This window comes from Panthera leo, chromosome F3 (genome assembly GCF_018350215.1).
Source record: "Panthera leo isolate Ple1 chromosome F3, P.leo_Ple1_pat1.1, whole genome shotgun sequence".
Classification (NCBI taxonomy): Eukaryota; Metazoa; Chordata; class Mammalia; order Carnivora; family Felidae; genus Panthera; species Panthera leo.
This window is the reverse complement of record NC_056696.1, coordinates 63,347,990-63,366,251: the sequence shown is the minus strand read 5'-3', so window position 1 is coordinate 63,366,251 and position 18,262 is coordinate 63,347,990. Positions and strand designations below refer to the sequence as shown.

The 18,262-nt window shown below is 39.9% G+C and overlaps 1 protein-coding gene across 5 annotated transcripts in view; it reads left to right on the top strand.

The window, feature by feature from the left end:
* Positions 1–18,262, top strand: part of ATF6 (activating transcription factor 6) — a 201,151-nt gene that overhangs the window by 78,653 nt on the left and 104,236 nt on the right. For 3 of the 5 annotated variants that reach the window (XM_042924741.1, XM_042924742.1, XM_042924739.1), the window contains exons 13-14: positions 3,060–3,127; positions 5,925–6,039. In XM_042924741.1, coding sequence (XP_042780675.1) covers positions 3,060–3,127; positions 5,925–6,039 — 183 coding nt within the window. Of the gene's footprint in view, positions 1–3,059; positions 3,128–5,924; positions 6,040–6,517; positions 9,279–18,262 lie in introns of those variants that run through there. The other 2 variants (XM_042924743.1, XM_042924740.1) reach the window with 2 other exon arrangements.

Genomic DNA, 18,262 nt, shown 5'->3' with positions numbered 1-18,262 from the left:
GAGCATTTAATCAAGAAGATGTAATTCTGAATATATAGACCCATAGTATCAAAGCTTCAGAAATCATAAGGCAAAAAAGTGGTAGAACTAAAGGGAAAAACAGACAAATCTACAGCGTAATTGAAATTTTAACATCATTTATATGTAAATGTGTCATATTTTTGCTAATTATGACCTTTTGTTAAATTCTGTGTAGCTAAAAATGCAAAAGCCTCTTGGACAGTTTTTCAGAGTTTTTTTGTTTTTGTTTTTGTTTTTTTTTTTAATATTTCTGAGAGAGAGAGAATGAGAATGGGGGGGGGGCAGAGAGAGAGGGAGACAAAGGAGAGAGCCTGATGTGGGGCTCGAACTCACCAACTGTGAGATCATATCCCCAGCTGAAGTTGGATGCTCAACCCACTGAGCCACCCAAGCGCCCCTTTCAGAGGTTTTGTTAATTGGTCTAAATCTTAGGTTAAATGGCACATCTAATTTTTATTTCTAATGTCTCTGTAACAGGGAAAGTCTGTGTACTCATTTCTGAGTCTAGAGAAAGAAGTCTGGTTTCTTTCAGACTTCTGTGTTAATTTCAAATGTGCCAAACTAGCAAAATCATTTAAAATGTATCAGATATTGGGACCCCTGGGTAGCTCAGTTGGTTAAGTGTCGGACTCTTGGTTTTGGCTCTTGGTTGAGCTCTGCGCTGGTAGCAAGGAGCCTGCTTGCTTCCCCCCCCCCCCCCCCCCCCCCCCCCCGCCCCGTGCCCCTCCTCTGCTCATGGCTCTCAAAATAATTAAACATTAAAATTCACCAGGGGCGCCTGGGTGGCTCAGTCAGTTAAGCATCTCACTTCAGCTCAGGTCATGATCTCACGCTTCACGGGTTCAAACCCTGCCTCAGGCTCTGTGCTGACAGCTCAGAGCTTGGAGCCTGCTTCGGATTCTGTGTCTCCCTCTCTCTCTGCCCCTCCCCGTGCTCATGCTCTGTCTGTGTGTGTGTGTCTCTCTCTCTCAAAACTAAATAAAAATATTTTAAAATTTTAATTAAAAAATTCAGATATTTAATCTGTTAATTTTAAACATTGTTTTTATCAACTAGCTATAATTTAATTTTGGCTTTATTTACTACTTGAAAACATATCAGTAAGTTTACTATTGTGTATCTGTTTTTCTTTTTTCCTTTTCATTTTATCGATACATATTTTTTAGATGTTTGTTTATTTTGAGAGAGAGTACCCGAGTCAGAGAGCCCACCTCAGGGCTGGATCTTATGAACCTCGAGATCATGACCTGAGCCAAGATCAAGAGTTAGTCTCCCAACCGACTGAGCTGCCCAGGCACCCTTCATTTTGTTGATATTTTAAAAATTTTGTTTAGATAAGCATTTATTGAGGGGCACCTGTGTGGCTCAGTCGGTTAAACATACGACTTCGGCTCAGGTCATGATCTTGCGGTCCATGAGTTTGAGCCCCGCATCGGGCTCTGTGCTGACAGCTCAGAGCCTGGAGCCTGCTTCGGATCCTTTGTCTCCACCTCTCTCTCTCTCTCTCTCTGCCCCTCCCCCCCCCCAAAAAAAACGAATAAACGTTAAAAATAAATAAGCATTTATTGAGGGGTATGTCAAATTTATATTTTCAGTTTATTTATTTTGAGAGAGAGAGAGCACAAGCAGGGAAGGGGCAGAGAGAGAGGGAGGGAGAGAATCCCAAGCACTTCCAGTGCAGAGCCTGCCGCAGGGCTGGAACTCATGAGCCCATGAGATAAGAGTTCTCTCTCTCAAAAGTAAACATTAAAAAATAAATAAGTAAATAAGCATTTATTGAACACCTGTTATATGTAACCCCTACATTAGATTTTCATAAAATTAGACCCTTGGCATTTTACTCTCAGAAATTAGCCCAGTATTCAGCCCTGCATATTGGTTTCATCCACGAAACAAAATTGTTCCCTCTTTGTTTTTTCCCCTTTAACTCCTTGTATGTTCTTCTATTTTAGCATTTATCACATTGTATTGTTTCCACATGTCTGTCTTCCCAGTCAGTGCCTGTCGTAAGTGCTCTCTAAAAGTTGATTACTGCAGGATGGATGGATGGATACAGTAATGAACAAATGCTAATAGTCTTCTGAGTAAACAGTTCCTTAAGCCGCTTTTGACAGGGTAATAATAAGGTCACTTCCTAACATAATAATTGGTAACGTGCCCTTGAACTCTGATCCCCTTAAAAAAGACTTCAGAAGATGAGTCTATAAAACCGGCAAGGAATAGAAGAAGGCTCCGTGCCAGGCAGATGCTGAAAGAAGACAGGTCCCCAGTAGAGCATATGTGGGCCACTCATGGTTCCAGATTGGACTGTTCTCTGGCCAGAAAAGTCATCGCCGAAATCTCTTTAATGATGGCTTCGTCCATAGGTACATTTTGGCGAGAAGATCTTTGTGTTTCATTCAGTGAACAATAGGATCCAGTTTCATTATGAACCTTTCACACTTCAGGAACTTGCCTTGGAAAAATAATTACTTTAGACAAACAAGTTGTTATGTGTTCAGTAATATTTGTATGACTTGGTCATAAAACTTAGAGTAGTTGAACTAAGCTTTTGGACTGTATTTTAAAACTATGGGAAAATGCCTTAATGTTTTAATCTCCTTAAGATTCTTCTCTCAGCCCAGAGCGTGACCAGAAGAGTTCTAATCTCTCTGTCGGTATTTAGTTATGTGAACCTGATCTCTCAGAATACTCATGAAAAAAAGGCACATGAATACTTTAATTTTTTTTTTTAACGTTTACTTATTTTTGGGAGAGAGACAGAACATGAGCAGGGGAGGGGCAGAGAGAGAGGGAGACACAGAATCCGAGGCAGGCTCCAGGCTCTGAGCTGTCAGGACAGAGCCTGACGTGGGGCTCAAACTCACGAGCCACAAGACCATGACCTGAGCCGAAGTCGGATGCTTAACTGACTGAGTCACCCAGGTGCCCCGGTATATGAATACTTTAATGAGAGTTTAGTAAATGTAGAGTGAGTCAATATAGGAAGATCTTCATCTAATTTCATTATATGGCATTAAATCTTTTTTTTCTTCCAGGGTGCTCTGGAACAGGGCTCAAATTCTCAGCTCATGGCTGTCCAATACACAGAAACCACTAGGATCAGGTAAGAAAGTGTGGAAAGCCAAGAACTTCCAAATACCTAGTATTTTAGTAAAGTTGAGAGGCACATTTCTCTTCTGTCTTAATTACACTTGTTCTCATCAGTGACTTTTCTGTTAGTTCACAGACCAAACTGCTTCTGAGTGGTCAGAGTAAACCCAGAGAATTTCAAGAGGGTAACTCTCAGATTCCTTAAATACAGATTTAGTCAGAATGCTGTTCAGTCGTCATTTTGCTGTACAATGTAAACATCCATAACTCTCGTCCTCGATTTGCATCTATTTCATGAGCCAGGGGTAGGGGGTGTTATTTTATGAATGTGCCAGGTGTCTTGCTGAGTGCTTTCCATGCATTTTATTTTAAAATCTGTATAATAACTTAGAGTGTAGATATCACAGTCCTTATTTTATATGGAGAAAAACTGGGCAAGTCACTTAGTTTTTCTAAGCCAGAGTCATAGAACCAACAAGAGGCAGAATTGGCACTCAAATCAATTTGACTGAAAATTCATTTTTCACTACACTGATGCTACTTAAGCTTTTGAAGGAATCTGGAAGGAGTGCTGTATCTAAGGTCGAAATGTTTGGACCAAACACATCCAACTAAAAGGAACAATATTACCAGAGGCAACATAGTGTTATGATTGAGTTGTTGGCTTTTGAATTGGACAGAGTTCAGAACATCTCTGCCACTCACTTGCTCTGTGGATCAAACAGGTGAACTTAAAGTTTCCTCATCTACACAGTTTTGGCCACACAGAGTGGATGATCAAATCGCGTAATTTATTTAAAACACTTCGCATGGTCCTTGGCACGTTTGAAAGCTGGTGATGGTGCTGATGTGATATATTGATGACAGTGCCACTGAAATGGAAGTAGAGGGTCTCAGATTCTGTGTGTAGCTTTCCCACAGACATAGAGTTCACAATTTATTTACTATTAATTTCACATTTACTGAGCACCAGCTGTGTGTCAGACCGGGTACCTGGCCCTGAGAACATATGCCCAGTGTAAGTGGAAAGCTATTTATTATCCTGTTAACTGAGAGTCTCTATTAAATGGCAGTGAGCAGTATATTGGCAATCACGAATGTTTCAAATCGGGAGATACGGTGTTATCATGTAGAAATAGATAATTCAAATAGGTATAGTGACTAATAATTCTCCTAGCGATCAGAATATTTCGTTCATTTACTATATATATATTTAAAAATACGTTCATTTTTTGATGCATCATTATGATGGCATATTATTTCGGTACTAGTCAAAAATATTTTTAATTTCTGTATCTTCCCCTCAGGTTTGGTGTGAATCCAAAACTGCTTTAAAAAAAAGTCTTTAAAAAAGTGGTTTAAATGAATTAATCATGTATTCTGTATCAGTGAGTCAGTCAGCCTACTCACTAAAATGTATTTGTGCCCCCAAATCAATACTCAAGATGCTTTTTAAAAAAATTTTTTTTACATTTATTTATTTATTTTTGAGAGACAGAGAGAGACAGAGCACAAGCGGGGGATGGGCAGAGAGAGAAGGAGACACAGAATCTGAAGCAGGCTCCAGGCTCCCAGCTGTTAGCACAGAGCCCGTCACAGGGCTCGAACTCACAAACCGCGAGATCATGACCTGAGCCGAAGTCAGATGCTCAACCGACTGAGCCACCCAGGCGCCCCAATACTCAAGATGCCTTTACAGCCGTTTGCAAGTGTGCATAGATGGTCCTAGGTGAGGCTCAGTTAACAAGACCACACTGCGCCTTCCTGCTTCAGCTCCTACTGTAAACAGGTTTCTTTTTGAAGTCTGTTTAATGCCATATTTTTCACATTTTTATGCTTTTTGTGTGTGTGTGTGATTTCACGGTCTAAAATGGCCCTGAAGCACAGTCCCAAAGGGCTACCTGTTGTTCAAGAAAGCTGTGTTGTGCCAGGGCACCTGGGTGGCTCAGTCAGTTAAGCGTCTGACTCTGGATTTCGGCTCAGGTCATGATCTCACGGTTTGTGGGTTCCAGCCCCACGTTGGGCTCTGCACTGGCAGTGCAGAGCCTGCTTGGGATTCTCTCTCTTTCACTCTATCATATGAGTGTATCTTTTGGGGCTACGATGTGGTTGAGGTACTATAATTTTAGTTAATAATGTTACGAAGGCACTGACGTGGTACTTCCTGTATCTGTGGCTGGCATTTGTTGAGTGACTCCTATGAGGCCTTACTCGGTGCTTCACATATATAACGTCTCTGACCAGTAACAATCCTGCAGGTTTACATGGTTATCCTCATTTTATGGATGAGGAGACTGAGGTTGCTCAGGGGTCGATTGCCCTAAGAATACCCACTTGAGGAGTGGAGACGAAATTCAAAGCCAGGTCTGTTTGTTTCCAAATCCTACCTTCTTCCCACTTTTCACACAGCCTTATAGACAAGTACGCCTTACAGATTTGACAGAGCAGTGAAAAATAACTTCCCTAAGACTTAATGTCTGTTACCAAAAATTTAAAATCATGCAAGCCAATGCAGAAATCTATTTTCTGATACTCTTTATTATTTTTACATGCTCTGCAGTGAACTTGAGTGGTGCTTTTTTAGAGCTTTCCATTCAGAAATGAGAGTTTTTGCTTTAGTGAATTGGATCTTAAAAATATCCCGACCTTGGGCTTTTCAGAACGTTATTATAAAAATTACTGCCGAATGCTGCTACTATTTTGGTTGAGAGTAATTCTTACAGTTCAGACGTGGCCTTAGCACGGGGAGTATTTTTGAGAGGAGGTGAAATTTTCTGGTTTAAGAACACTTTGGCCTGTTCTTCCTTCAGCAGGAACTCAGGGCGTGAGCTGCAAGTGTATTACGCGTCACCCAGAAGTTATCAAGACTTCTTTGAAGCCATCCGCAGAAGGGGAGACACGTTCTATGTTGTGTCATTTCGAAGGGTAAGTTCACTCTGAAAGAAGAAAGGAGATGGTTTTGAGTACCTGTTATGTACAGGGCATTGAGCTGAGTACCATAGGAGGTAAAAAGATGTGAGAGATAGGAAGCCGTTTAGAGAAATTATGACCGGAACAGCCTATCTCAGTTCTGTCACACGTGCTTGTTTCTGAGCTGTTCAGCATTGCGAAGACGAACGCGGATCGATGTCAGGCCCCAAGTTTAGAAAATATAAACCGCTTGTTGATTTTTATTCTTTGTCATTCCTGTGTCCATATGGTTTGATCAGTAACAAAGTAAGTAAGAATATTAAAAAACAAAAATCTGTTGAGGCTTTGTGGTGGTAGTCCTGCTTTGGTAATTGAGAAACAGACTTCCCAAATGTGGGATTAAGGTGAATCGTGGGTGGGTCAGTAATATCGATGTGGAATGTTTGGATTTATGTCCCTACGACTTCCTGTTCTTCTTTTCCCTCCCCATCAGACATTTATTTCTGTTGGTGAAGAATGTGTTAGTCGATGCAAAAGGAAACGGGTGCACGAGTACTCTTGGATGTTACGAATGTTAGACTAAATGGAAATAAGATGCGTGGCTGTATGCTTTCTATCTTCTTTTCCTATAAAATGAAAATACATTTTTCATGGAGTTGCCATGTGAATCTCTGTTAACACTGCTGTGTGTGAAACCAGGAACACATGAATGACTTAGAACTCCTGGGTGGTTTGTATCCTAGGCCGGCCTGCCTGCCTGCCTGCCTTCTTTCCTTCTTTCCTTCTTTCCTTCTTTCCTTCCTTCCTTCCTTCCTTCCTTCCTTCCTTCTTTCCTCCCTTCCTTCCTTTTTAAAGAATGTTGAGGGGGCACTGTTAGAAATAAACCTGTGCCAACAGGAGAGCAAACAATTCATTCTCTGGTTATGGTCACCACTATCTAAAATTGTCAGTTAATTCTTTTCCTAAGGCATGAATATCTAGTAGCTTGGAAGTTTAGAATCTGAGAACGTTGACACTTGAAGATTAGAGAAATAAGAAATTTCATATATTTTTAGCTGATAATCAAATACACTGGGAGATTTGGCATACTTCACCCCTGGCATCTCATGATTTCTGCCCTTTCACAAAGTTCCTTGTGCCCAGCTTATTCTCTCAGACGTAATTGGTGTATTTCTATACTGCACCAGCCTCAAAGTTCATTTCCAGCAGCAAGGGGGCAGCTGAGAACAGGGTTTCAGCAAGGTTCCAACTGTATTGGCTGCTGAGAAGTAAGTCTTTGCCTTAGCGTCAGACACCGTCATGTTAAAAGTGGGAAGAAAAAGCTAAACTTTAGACGTGAGATGTGGGAGCACTGTGGAGAGACTTGATGGGTGTTAAAGTGAACGTGTTCAAGTATATGTTTATGGAAGCTACCACCGAAGAGTGTTTTTAACACTCGAATAGCTGTGTACTGTTTCTTAGGTTCCAGATAACTTCTCTATTATTTGACTAAAACAGTACATTTAACACATATTAGAAGTAGCAGTGGTCAAGCCATGGGTTGAAATCATGGTTAGTAACGTTTTTCTAGGGAAGAGAACAATAATTCTAGCTTTAAAGGGATTATATCTACAAAGGAAGATGAATGGTGTTTTTATTTTAAATATACACATTATATTTCTTGCGTTTGTAAGAGCTCTCTCTCTTTAGTTTGCTGTAGAAAGTGCCGTTGGAGAATTACTGATTTCCTCTCGCTGCCCCAACCTTTTGATGTTCTGGAATAAACAGTCTTTCTCATGTTCTGGAAAACTGTTGAGACTATCTGTCACATTCTGTTTGGATTTTTTATTTCCTAGTTACTGATTTATCACATCTTGGTGTTTTATGTCAAGGAACAGTAAGGATAAACCTGAACTTCATTAGGTAACAGTAGTTAGAGACAACATCCTTTTTTATTTTTTCTTGTTTTAACAGTGGTGATAAGGAAGTTAATTTGATCATGATAGCTATAAACTATGTCATGGGACAAGAATATTTGGTTCCTAAATGCTGGATGGTTCTTTTTGTTCTCGCTAAAATGAAAATGAAAGAAGTAATGACCTCATGCTTGGTTTCTGCTTCCGTTTGTCAATATAAAATATTCTAACAGTTTCATCAAAAAGGTGAGGAGCATCATTTCTTGTGCAGAAGGATGTAGGCTTTTTCTCATTGACAGAAATTATCTTAATTGATACTATATGATTGCATTGGAATTTAAGAAATACAGAGATTCTAAAGCTTCAAGGTTTGGCTTAGTGTAAATGAGACATAACAGAAGCCATATTGTTTCATTTTATAATTGGTTATGTATTTGATGAAATATTTGATTATCTAAAAAGGTGGACATAGCCATTGACCATTTAGGATACCATTATTTACTAAACCTACCTTGTCTCAGCCTCGTGCCTCCTCACACCCCACACTCCTATGCTCTTTAATGACGTTGCAGTTGAGCTGCTGAAATAATTTTCTCCAAAGCAGACTCACTCTTGGATAACTGCTGACTTCCTGCTACAGGCCAGCAGGAAAGAATGCTTGTGATCCCAATAATCCTGTCAGAGGCTCAAACCTTTTCCTGTTCTTTTGACTTGGCTTTAAGTTTTTGCCTCCAACTTAGTAACTCCCTCTACTCCCTTTATTTAGTTCCAGGTGTTCATAACCTATTTTCTTCTAAGTATTTTGTCTTTTCCTCCTTTCTTTGACTACGGTTTGGAGCTGCAGTGGTGGGAAATAACTTTTTCTCAGACTTTCAAGTCACTTTGAGTGTGGTCTGATACATTAATAAAAAAAAAATCTAGTTAAATTTAATGTTGATTTTTTTTTTTTTCTCTGTGCTTTCATAGGATAGTCTGTTTAGGGAGGGAGGGAGTAAATGAAAGAATAGACTAAAATGATGTCAAAAACATGGGACAGGGACAAATAGCTCAGCAAGGCTCGTGCAAGGTGGGATAAGAAAGTGACTCTAAAGAGGGGAGGAAAGAGAACATTGGGAAAAAAGGCAGGAAAATGATATTTACCTTATCTATAATTCCACTAAACATTGCAATACTATTCTAGATGCTGCTCTGTTATCTCTGAATAACAGGAGAGAGTCATTCGTGATCTTCCTGGGGGCAATTTCCCGTTAAGAACAGCCTCGTTCTGATTCAGATGGCTGTGAATGTCAGCCCACCGTATTATCTTCATTCTTAAAAATTTTTTTAATGTTTATTTATTTTTGAGGGAGAGAGAGACAGAGCGTGAGTGGGGGAGGAGCAGAGAGAGAGGGAGACACAGAATCTGAAGCAGGCTCCAGGTTCCGAGCTGTCAGCACAGAGCCCGACACGGGGCTCGAACCCACCAACCTCAACATCATGACCTGAGCTGAAGTCAGATGCTTAACTGACTCAGCCACCCAGGTGCCCCAACCATATTCTTTTCGTTCTTGTTTGAGATTTCCTTTTCAAATGAAATGGATGCCTGCTTTTTGGAACACTATTTATTTTATATTTTCTGTTTTCACTGCCTGTCCCTCAAGACAAAGTCATACATTTAACGCTGTCTTTTCATCTATTTCAGATACATACATAACGTAACACACATAAGGAGAATGTGAGCTGTAGCTGTGTGCCTGCCTCAGAGATGTTTCTCCCCCTCCTTCTGAACACTTTATGTGTTCTAGATACAGTAACCCTTTCTGAGTGTTTTATGTATTCTTAGATATAGTCCCATATTTGGGTATTTTATCCCTTCTTGGTCTCTTATAAAAAATTTGTTAGTGGTATCATGTATATGGCATGGATTGTTAGGATAACCTTAAATAATAGGGTCTTCCTGGAAGATACATGAGCATTGAAGAGGTGCAGGAACCTGGCTCAACAGCCAAATAGTCCCCCTGGGCTTGTGCTTCATAGCCTGGAATGTGTACTGGTCCTCCCAGAGATTAGAATAGTGGCTTGTCGTCATTCCCGATTTGGTGGCAGTTCCAGCGATGCCACGGCACTCTTTTTCACACATTTGCTCATTCAGACTTTCTGGATAGAAAGAATATCTGACTGTGTGTGTGTGTGTGTGTGTGTGTGTGTGTGTGTGTGCATATATACATGCATATATCATCTCTTATGTAGAATCTTATGTAGATGGCCTGCCTCATGAGTCATGGTTCATTGATTTGTTACCAGGGAAATAGGGTTGATTTCAAATGTATTCTCTTGCTTTGTAAGCCAGCAACTTTATGCAGAAGGAACAGCCTGGGGCCACTCTTGTGAAAAAATGATTGTGGTGAGCCTTTAGAGCTTCATAAAGTGTTTATTACACTACACAATCTGGCTTTTAAAAACAATTCTTTCTTGTATTGGTTCCTAATTGTTGGATCTAAGAGGCTTGCCTTCTCATCTATATCATAACCCTCTTAAAGGCAGGAAAGTGTCCGATGCTTTTTTATTACCACTCCTGACACTGAGCACAATGCCAGCCACTCTGTGTTTATTTTTTTTTTTTATTAATTTGTTTTGAGAGAGAGAGCAAACGGGAGGGACAGAGAGAGAGAGAGACCAAATGCCAAGCAGGCTCTGTGTCGTCAGCACAGAGCCCCATGTGGGGTTCAAACTCATGAACCGTGAGATCATGACCTGAGCTGAAATCCAGAGTCAGACGCTTAACCGCCTGAGCCCCCCAGGCACCCCTAGCCACTCTGTGTTTATTAAGCAAAACAATTTTGGGTAATGGTTCACTAAGAGAAATCACAGTGATGGAAATTTGTTGCTTTTCATAATCATTAAAGGATATTTTTACATCTGCTTTGCTTAAAGCAATGTGAATCTACTTTACTGATGCAAGGAATAACATAAGCGATGCTGAATTCCAACAGAAAATTCAGAGATGACCTTTCCTCTGCCCCTTTGTGGTGACACTGGCCAGAGCTGCATCGGCTTCGTTCTTGACTCTGAATCTAAGGTTTAGAGCTGAAGAAATCACCTGGGTGAAATGTTTGTGAAATGTTGAACAGTTCAGAGATAGAACTTTGAGGTGCTTACATCCTCAGTGTTTAGTATTTGGCAGAAACATTTTGGCATAGATTGTCGTTTGACCTCATTGCTTTCTTGTTTTGGAGAAGAGCTTATGTCTAGTATCTGTAGAGTCCGGCAGCAAGAGCCAGAAACTTGGAGCCTTGGACAAAGCATAGGAAAGGCTCTAATTAGTGCAGGAAGGCTGACTTGTGATATTATTGGTTCAAAATGTTTGCCAAGGATTGACTCCCATGGAAGGCCATAAAAAGGAATTTCACAGAATAACAATGATATTTCCTAAGTGTAACACCTACATTAATACCTACTATATGCTTAGAAAGAATGGCATCTTTTTTGGATGCATGTTATTTATTTCTTGGAATTACTGTTTAGTGTATGAAATCTTCAGAGGCAAGAGGAATTTCCTTAGTAATCAAAGAATATTAGTCACTTTATAAAGTCTACTTCAAAAGGATTCAGCTCCTTTTGTTTTGGGACCTCACAACTGGAACATAGACACATCAATCTTGGAGGTTGGCCATTTTGTTATCTCCACTTTCATTGCGTTTTAGCCAAATTCTTTCTCTAGATAGAAAAAAAAAATGGGAATAAATGAGTTTGGAAAGATACTTGCATTTAAAAAAAAAAAAGTCTTATCTCAGAAGAGAGACTTTTTTAAAAAACCTTTTAGGAGGTTTTTTTTTCTAATAATTTTTAACATTGAAATATATCTCATTCAGGTCTGAAGCACATTATAAAAAATAGAGCAGAATTCTCTGAGTATCCGCTCAGCCACTTAACAATTAAATCTGTAACATTCTCTTCATTCATTTTCTCTTCCATTTCATTTATACACAAACGCTGCCACCTTCAGTGTTTACGACCATTATAGTGTACAAATTTTTTGACATAGTTTTGTTAGTTCCTTAAAATAATAAAGTAAGTACTCCTAGTCCCGTTTTACAGGTGAAGAAATTGAGGCAGAGAGAGGTTAAGTGGCTTGTCTGAGGACACAGGAATTGTAAGCAATAGAGCTAGGGCAATCATTGAGGCCTTCTAATTTAAATTTTTTTTTTTTTTAACGTTTATTTTTGAGACAGAGAGAGAGCATGAACGGGGGAGGGACAGAGAGAGAGGGAGACACAGAATCGGAAGCAGGCTCCAGGCTCTGAGCCATCAGCCCAGAGCCCGATGCGGGGCTCGAACTCATGGACCGTGAGATTGTGACCTGAGCTGAAGACGGACGCTTAACCGACTGAGCCACCGAGGCGCCCCCATGGGCCTTCTAATTTAATACAGTGATTTTTTTCTTTACACTCTAGTGCTGTCCTTCAGACATACTACAGAATATGTAAATAGCATAATTACTCCTCCAAAGCCATTTTCTTTGCCAGATCTGCTAGGCATTTTTACTGGAGTTACCTAATAACAATTCAGATTTTTGATTACCTGATGATAGATTATTTATTAGGTTACACTTTCACAATAGTAGAGAATAACCTGATGCTCTGTAAGATTTTATCCAGGGAATGGAATAAATGGGCATTGAGAGCTTCTGGTTTCTTTTTAGAACAATTGGGGGGAAAAAATCTATGTGTATCTTAAAAAGAAAAGACTTTAGCCAAAATAGACACCCTTTTAATAATTGGTACTCTAGAATGTCTCCTAGAGAAGGGTGGTTTTTGTACATGTATAAGTGCATTTTATTATGGATTCTGTATCTGGCCTGCCAGATCCTGGAGATCAGAAACTTTTGATCTCAAGCTCCTCGTTAAATATGAATTACTGTTGTGTGGTTTTAGGGGATTTAGTCATTTGTTCCTTGGCTCTATAACAGATTGTTAGCTAACATAAATATTTCTATTATTTATACTCTTCAAATGCAAATTCTAAAGTGATTTGTTTTATGTTTGAAAAATGATGATAGTGTCTGTGACTAGACTTGGATACAGAATAGCCATGGACACAGAGAACTTATAATTCACAAAGCGCTTGTTTATTTTTCTAAAGCTTTTAATTAACTTACTTATTCTGAGAGAGAGAGAGAGAGGGAGAGCGAGATCCCAAGCAAGCTCCACACTGCCAATGCGGAGCCCGACGCGGGGCTCAAACTCACAAACCGTGAGATCATGACCTGAGCCAAAACCAAGAGTTGGACGCTCAACTGACTGAGCCACCCAGGAGCTCCCACAAATAATTTAAAGTCTTCAAAACTCTCAGGGTGGTAGGCAGATCCATCTGAATCAGGACAGTTTTCCAACTGTTCATTATTTGTGTGCTCTATTTAAGTCTTTGTTTTATAACATGTTTTTCTTTCTTTTTTTTTTTTTAACGTTTATTTATTTTTGAGACAGAGAGAGACAGAGCATGAACGGGGGAGGGTCAGAGAGAGGGAGACACAGAATCTGAAACAGGCTTCAGGCTCTGAGCTGTCAGCACAGAGCCCGACACGGGGCTCGAACTCATGGACCGCGAGATCATGACCCGAGCCGAAGTCGGCCGCTTAACTGACTGAGCCACCCAGGCGCCCCTATAACATGTTTTTCATGTGCACTTTTTAATCTCCCTTTTTAGGTTGCATGCTTTTTCTGGGCAGGGATAAAAATCTTTTCATTCTGCTTTCTCTTTCTATAAGGTCTGTTGCAACACACTCCAGACTGTGCAGAGCAAGTCCTAAATAAATGTTGGCTGCTCAAATCACTGTTTATTTGTGCCCTTTAACCTTTTTATATCCTACTGTTCAAAAGATTAGTAGAGGTGGAGTTTGCAGAAACAAAAGAGGAAATCTTTCTCACTGAATGTTTAAAACTACTTTTGTAATTCAAATAGCAATGACAACTTTAAAAATACATAATCTGCTGTGATGTGGGTGGACTTTTAACCATAGAATAAAGTCCTTTCTGCAAGCCTTCTAAAGTTACCTTGAAGAAAGGTGGTGTTTAGTAATAGATAGCTTGAAATTTTGATAGTTTCCTTCTCATCAAATTTCAGATTTTTCATAATGAGGGAATATTTCCTGAAGACAAAACTGCATTCTAAGAAAGGTATTTCTTCACATCATGAGTAGATGAGGGAAAAAAAAAACGTTTTTTCAGTAATATGTTGATGCATACTTTAGAGACCTGCATTCCAGCCCTGATTCTCCCTCTCACTATTTGCTCTGTGACTTTGGACAAATCGCTTGTCTCCTTTCTTCAGTTTCTTTATCTGTAGAATGATGGAGTAGGTTTGTAGCTCTAGAAATCTATAGTATTCTTGTGTGTGTGTGTGTGTGTGTGTGTGTGTGTGTGAACACCGTCCTCTTAGAAATCTGTGGTATTATGTTTGTTTGATTGTTTTTCATGTTTATTCATCTTTGAGAGACAGAGACAGAGCATGAGCGGGGAAGGGGCAGAGAGAGGGAGACACAGAATCCAAACCAAGCTCCAGGCTCTGAGCTGTCAGCACAGAGCCTGACGCGGGGCTCGAACTCACGAACTGCGAGATCATGACCTGAGGTGAAATCGGCCGCTCAACCGAGCCACCCAGGTGCCCCGGTATTACGTTTGTTTTTGACGTAGCTAAAGTGATTCAGTCTAGTGGAGTTAGTATGTTTTAAGGGTTTTAGAAAACACCTATCACAAAAACAACAAAATGTCGAGTTACGAGGTGGGCCCATAAATTAATGAGGTTGAATTTTTAAATTTTTTTTTTTTTAACGTTTATTCATTTTTGAGACAGAGAGAGACAGAGCATGAATGGGGGAAGGTCAGAGAGAGAGGGAGACACAGAATCTGAAACAGGCTCCAGGCTCTGAGCTGTCAGCACAGAGCCCGACACGGGGCTCGAACTCACGGACCACGAGATCATGACCTGAGCTGAAGTCAGATGCCCAACCGACTGAGGCACCCAGGCGCCCCGAGGTTGAGTTTTTAATAGCTGCTGGTCTTATAATTTGTCTAATAATCACTTTCATAGTGCCTATAATGTGCCTGCTTTCAATCTTCACAATATCCCTGTGAGGTAAGTACAGTTATTACGCTCATGTTGCAGATGGGGAACTTGAGGCACAGCGGGGTTACTCAGGTGTCTAGTATGACATAGTCTGGAAGTGACAGAGTCAAGTTTAACCAAGAAAGTCTGGCTCCACAGTCTGTGTTTATGATCATTTCCCTATATTGCCTTTCTAGAACCTTTATATATCCAAATGTCTTTTCTTTCAAAGTATTCAATTTGGAATTCAATTCCATGGATCTCTGTGTTCATAACATACACTGAGTTGCTTCAGGTTAATTTTCCAAAGAGAACAAGATCCAAGACAAAGCCCAATGGAAAACCAAGCCACATGCTATGTAAAGTAATAGTGTAGGAGGAACAGCAGGTAGCAGGGGAACACAGAGAAAAGATTAGAGATGGAGAAGGAGAATTGGAATAGTATACCACAGATGAAGTGAGAAAACTGACTTGTTTATTTGATTTTAAAACATGGAGGTTGAGGAAGAAGAGTTCGAAAAGAAGGTGGTCAACAGTATCGGGTCTTACAGAGCTCGCTGACAATGAGACATGAGAAAAGTCCATTTGTTCTGTATAAACATGGAAGTCATTGGTGATTTGAGATTACAGTTGTGGTAGAACAGATTCAGAACGGAATCCAGAGGCAGTAGGAGAGAATGTGAAGGAAATAAAGCGGTGGGTTTGGTAAACTTGGCATTTAAGGGAAGGTGGACGGCCTGGATATGGTTAAAGAGAGCTAAGGGCGCGCCGTGTGTGTGTGTGCGTGTGTGTGTGCATGTGTGTGTGTGTGCGCATGTGTGTGTGTGTGCATGTGTATGTGCATGTGTGTGTGCGTGCGTGCGTGCCTTTGTTTAAGGATAAGGATAAAGGTAAAATATACGGCAAATGCAGACTGTTGTGGTTAATTTATATATATTGAATGTAAGAAGGAGCATATGTTTTATTCTTGACAGCTGTTTTAAAAGAAAATAAGCAAGTCATTGTTCGTTCCTCATCTTAATGCTTTTGTGTTTAAAGCAGAGCATGGAGAAAGTTGAAGAACAATTCTTGTTTGTTTATTTGCAGTGGGACTACAAAAAAAAAGAGTATGGAATTAAAACCAGATTTTTAAAAAATAAAATCATATTTCAAGTATTCCTTGAGGCATCAAGTCTTTTAAATCTTAAATAAAGAGGCATTTTTAAAATAATGGCCAAGAGTTTTAAAAATATAAAGCTTGATAGAACTCTTTCTAATTTAATTTATACATAGATGGTCTAGGATTTTTTTCCTCCTATAAAGCCAGAAAACTAGCAACGTAGGCTGTTAAATCATTTTATGTCTAAACAAAGTTTGGTGTAAGTTTTTTGATGATGTCACAGTCTTAATTATGGAGGAAGCAATTATTATGGTTAGGAAAAGTTGATGATTTACGATCTGACTCAGGATTAAGGTCTGAAACACTCGTGTCATTTCCTCCCCTCCCCCATATGTGGTGATTTGTTCATTTTGGACTCTGATTTGTTTAACTTTAACACCATCAGCAAATTTGAACACTGACACTTAGTTGGTTTTTGCTGAAAAATCCTAAGGCTAGCAGTAGCGTGATATTTATTTTAAGGCATTGATGCTAATCTATGAAGAGCCTATTAGGAGTAGGCTTTGAGGAGTTTTCCAACTCCTAGTATGGGAATCACATTGGAAGTCAACAAGATGGATGATTAGTTGAGACCAGGAGTGTGGAATATGTCTAACTAAATGATGATGTGATTGTTTGCTTCATGTGTATTTCCTCTGCCTGGCCCTAAGCACCCTGAGGGCAAGAACTGTCTCTGTCTTAGTCATCACTCTATCCCTAGTCTCCACCAGAGCAGCAGGCATATTGCAGATACTGATTGAACACACCAACAGACTGGATACCATCCACCAACTTGACACCATAGTCTAGTTTATACCACCACCACAACCTGATAGAGAATTTGTGATAGACCAGCTTCTTGACCGTTTTTATCAGGGCCATCTGCGTCTCATGGTGAATCTGAAAACCAGTCTCTGAAAAGTAATGAATTCAGATGCCAAGGCTAGTTACCATTATGCATGAGGGAAGCTATCCACTCAGGAGGATCCTCTTGTATTTCAGAGTTGATGTCGGTAGTACACGGAGAGAGATGATTTTTCAGTTAGGACGCCAACCAGACCGTGGTGTCATTTTAAGCTCCAAAATTCATAAGCCACGGACTGAATAAGCTCCATATTGATGGAGGCTCATCTATACTGTATGCCCGTGGTGTCCTAGAAGGATGGGACGATGTTAGCATTTTAGTCCCTGCGGAGCGTTTATTTTGAATATGGAAGGTATTCAAGAAAAGCTTGTCAACTTGAATTGTTAAATCTTCCATAAACCGTGTCGGGAATAATTTTACAGTCATCTACGTTTGATCATGATACGCCTAGAAATAAATTTTGAAGATAAAACTAAAATATATCCTACCGAATAAACAGGCCTCTGTTATCCAGTTTAAGTTCTATAGCTATCTCTCTTCTGATTCCATTTGTTCCTGAATAGGAATTCAATAGCTTATTCTATTAAGAAGGGGTCTGCCTTGGAGGGGTGTCAGATATTTACTTTGAAGTCTCTTAAAGACACTGGTTGCCTTCTCCCTGTAAAATGTGCTTTGAATTAGTGGCTTTTCAGTATCCGTTCTGGTGGAGGTACAAGCAGTGTGAGCTAACGAGAATGATAGATAGTCAAAAAACAATTTTTCCTTGACTTTGAAATGAAGAAAATCCAAGTCAGAGCTATGCAGGCACACATTTATTCGATCAGATGTGTACTCACTCATTTTCTATGTGTTTGACCCTGACCTTTCAGTCTTCCATTTTGCCATCAGGCCTTAAGACCCACCTGAGATATAAGAAACTGGAGATCCTTACTTTGATATAGGCCAGTGTTCCTCCAGCTTTCTGGTTTCGTAACTCCTTTATATTTTCCAAAATGCAAAGAAACGTGAGTGAGAAGAGTGGCATGGTTTTCCATTGTTATGGATCTCTTTAGTCGATGGCTTACTAGAACCCAGCTGGATTCATGTATCTGCTTCCACATTAATCATTTCTTTTTGGTTGAAATCTGTAAAGAAAACCTAGCCTCACATAGATAATGTAGTTGGATAAGGAGAGAATCTTTTTAAAACCTTTCGGATAGTTGTGCGTATTCTTCTTTGATACGACACCATTCAACGAGAGATCGTTTCTTAAAGGTT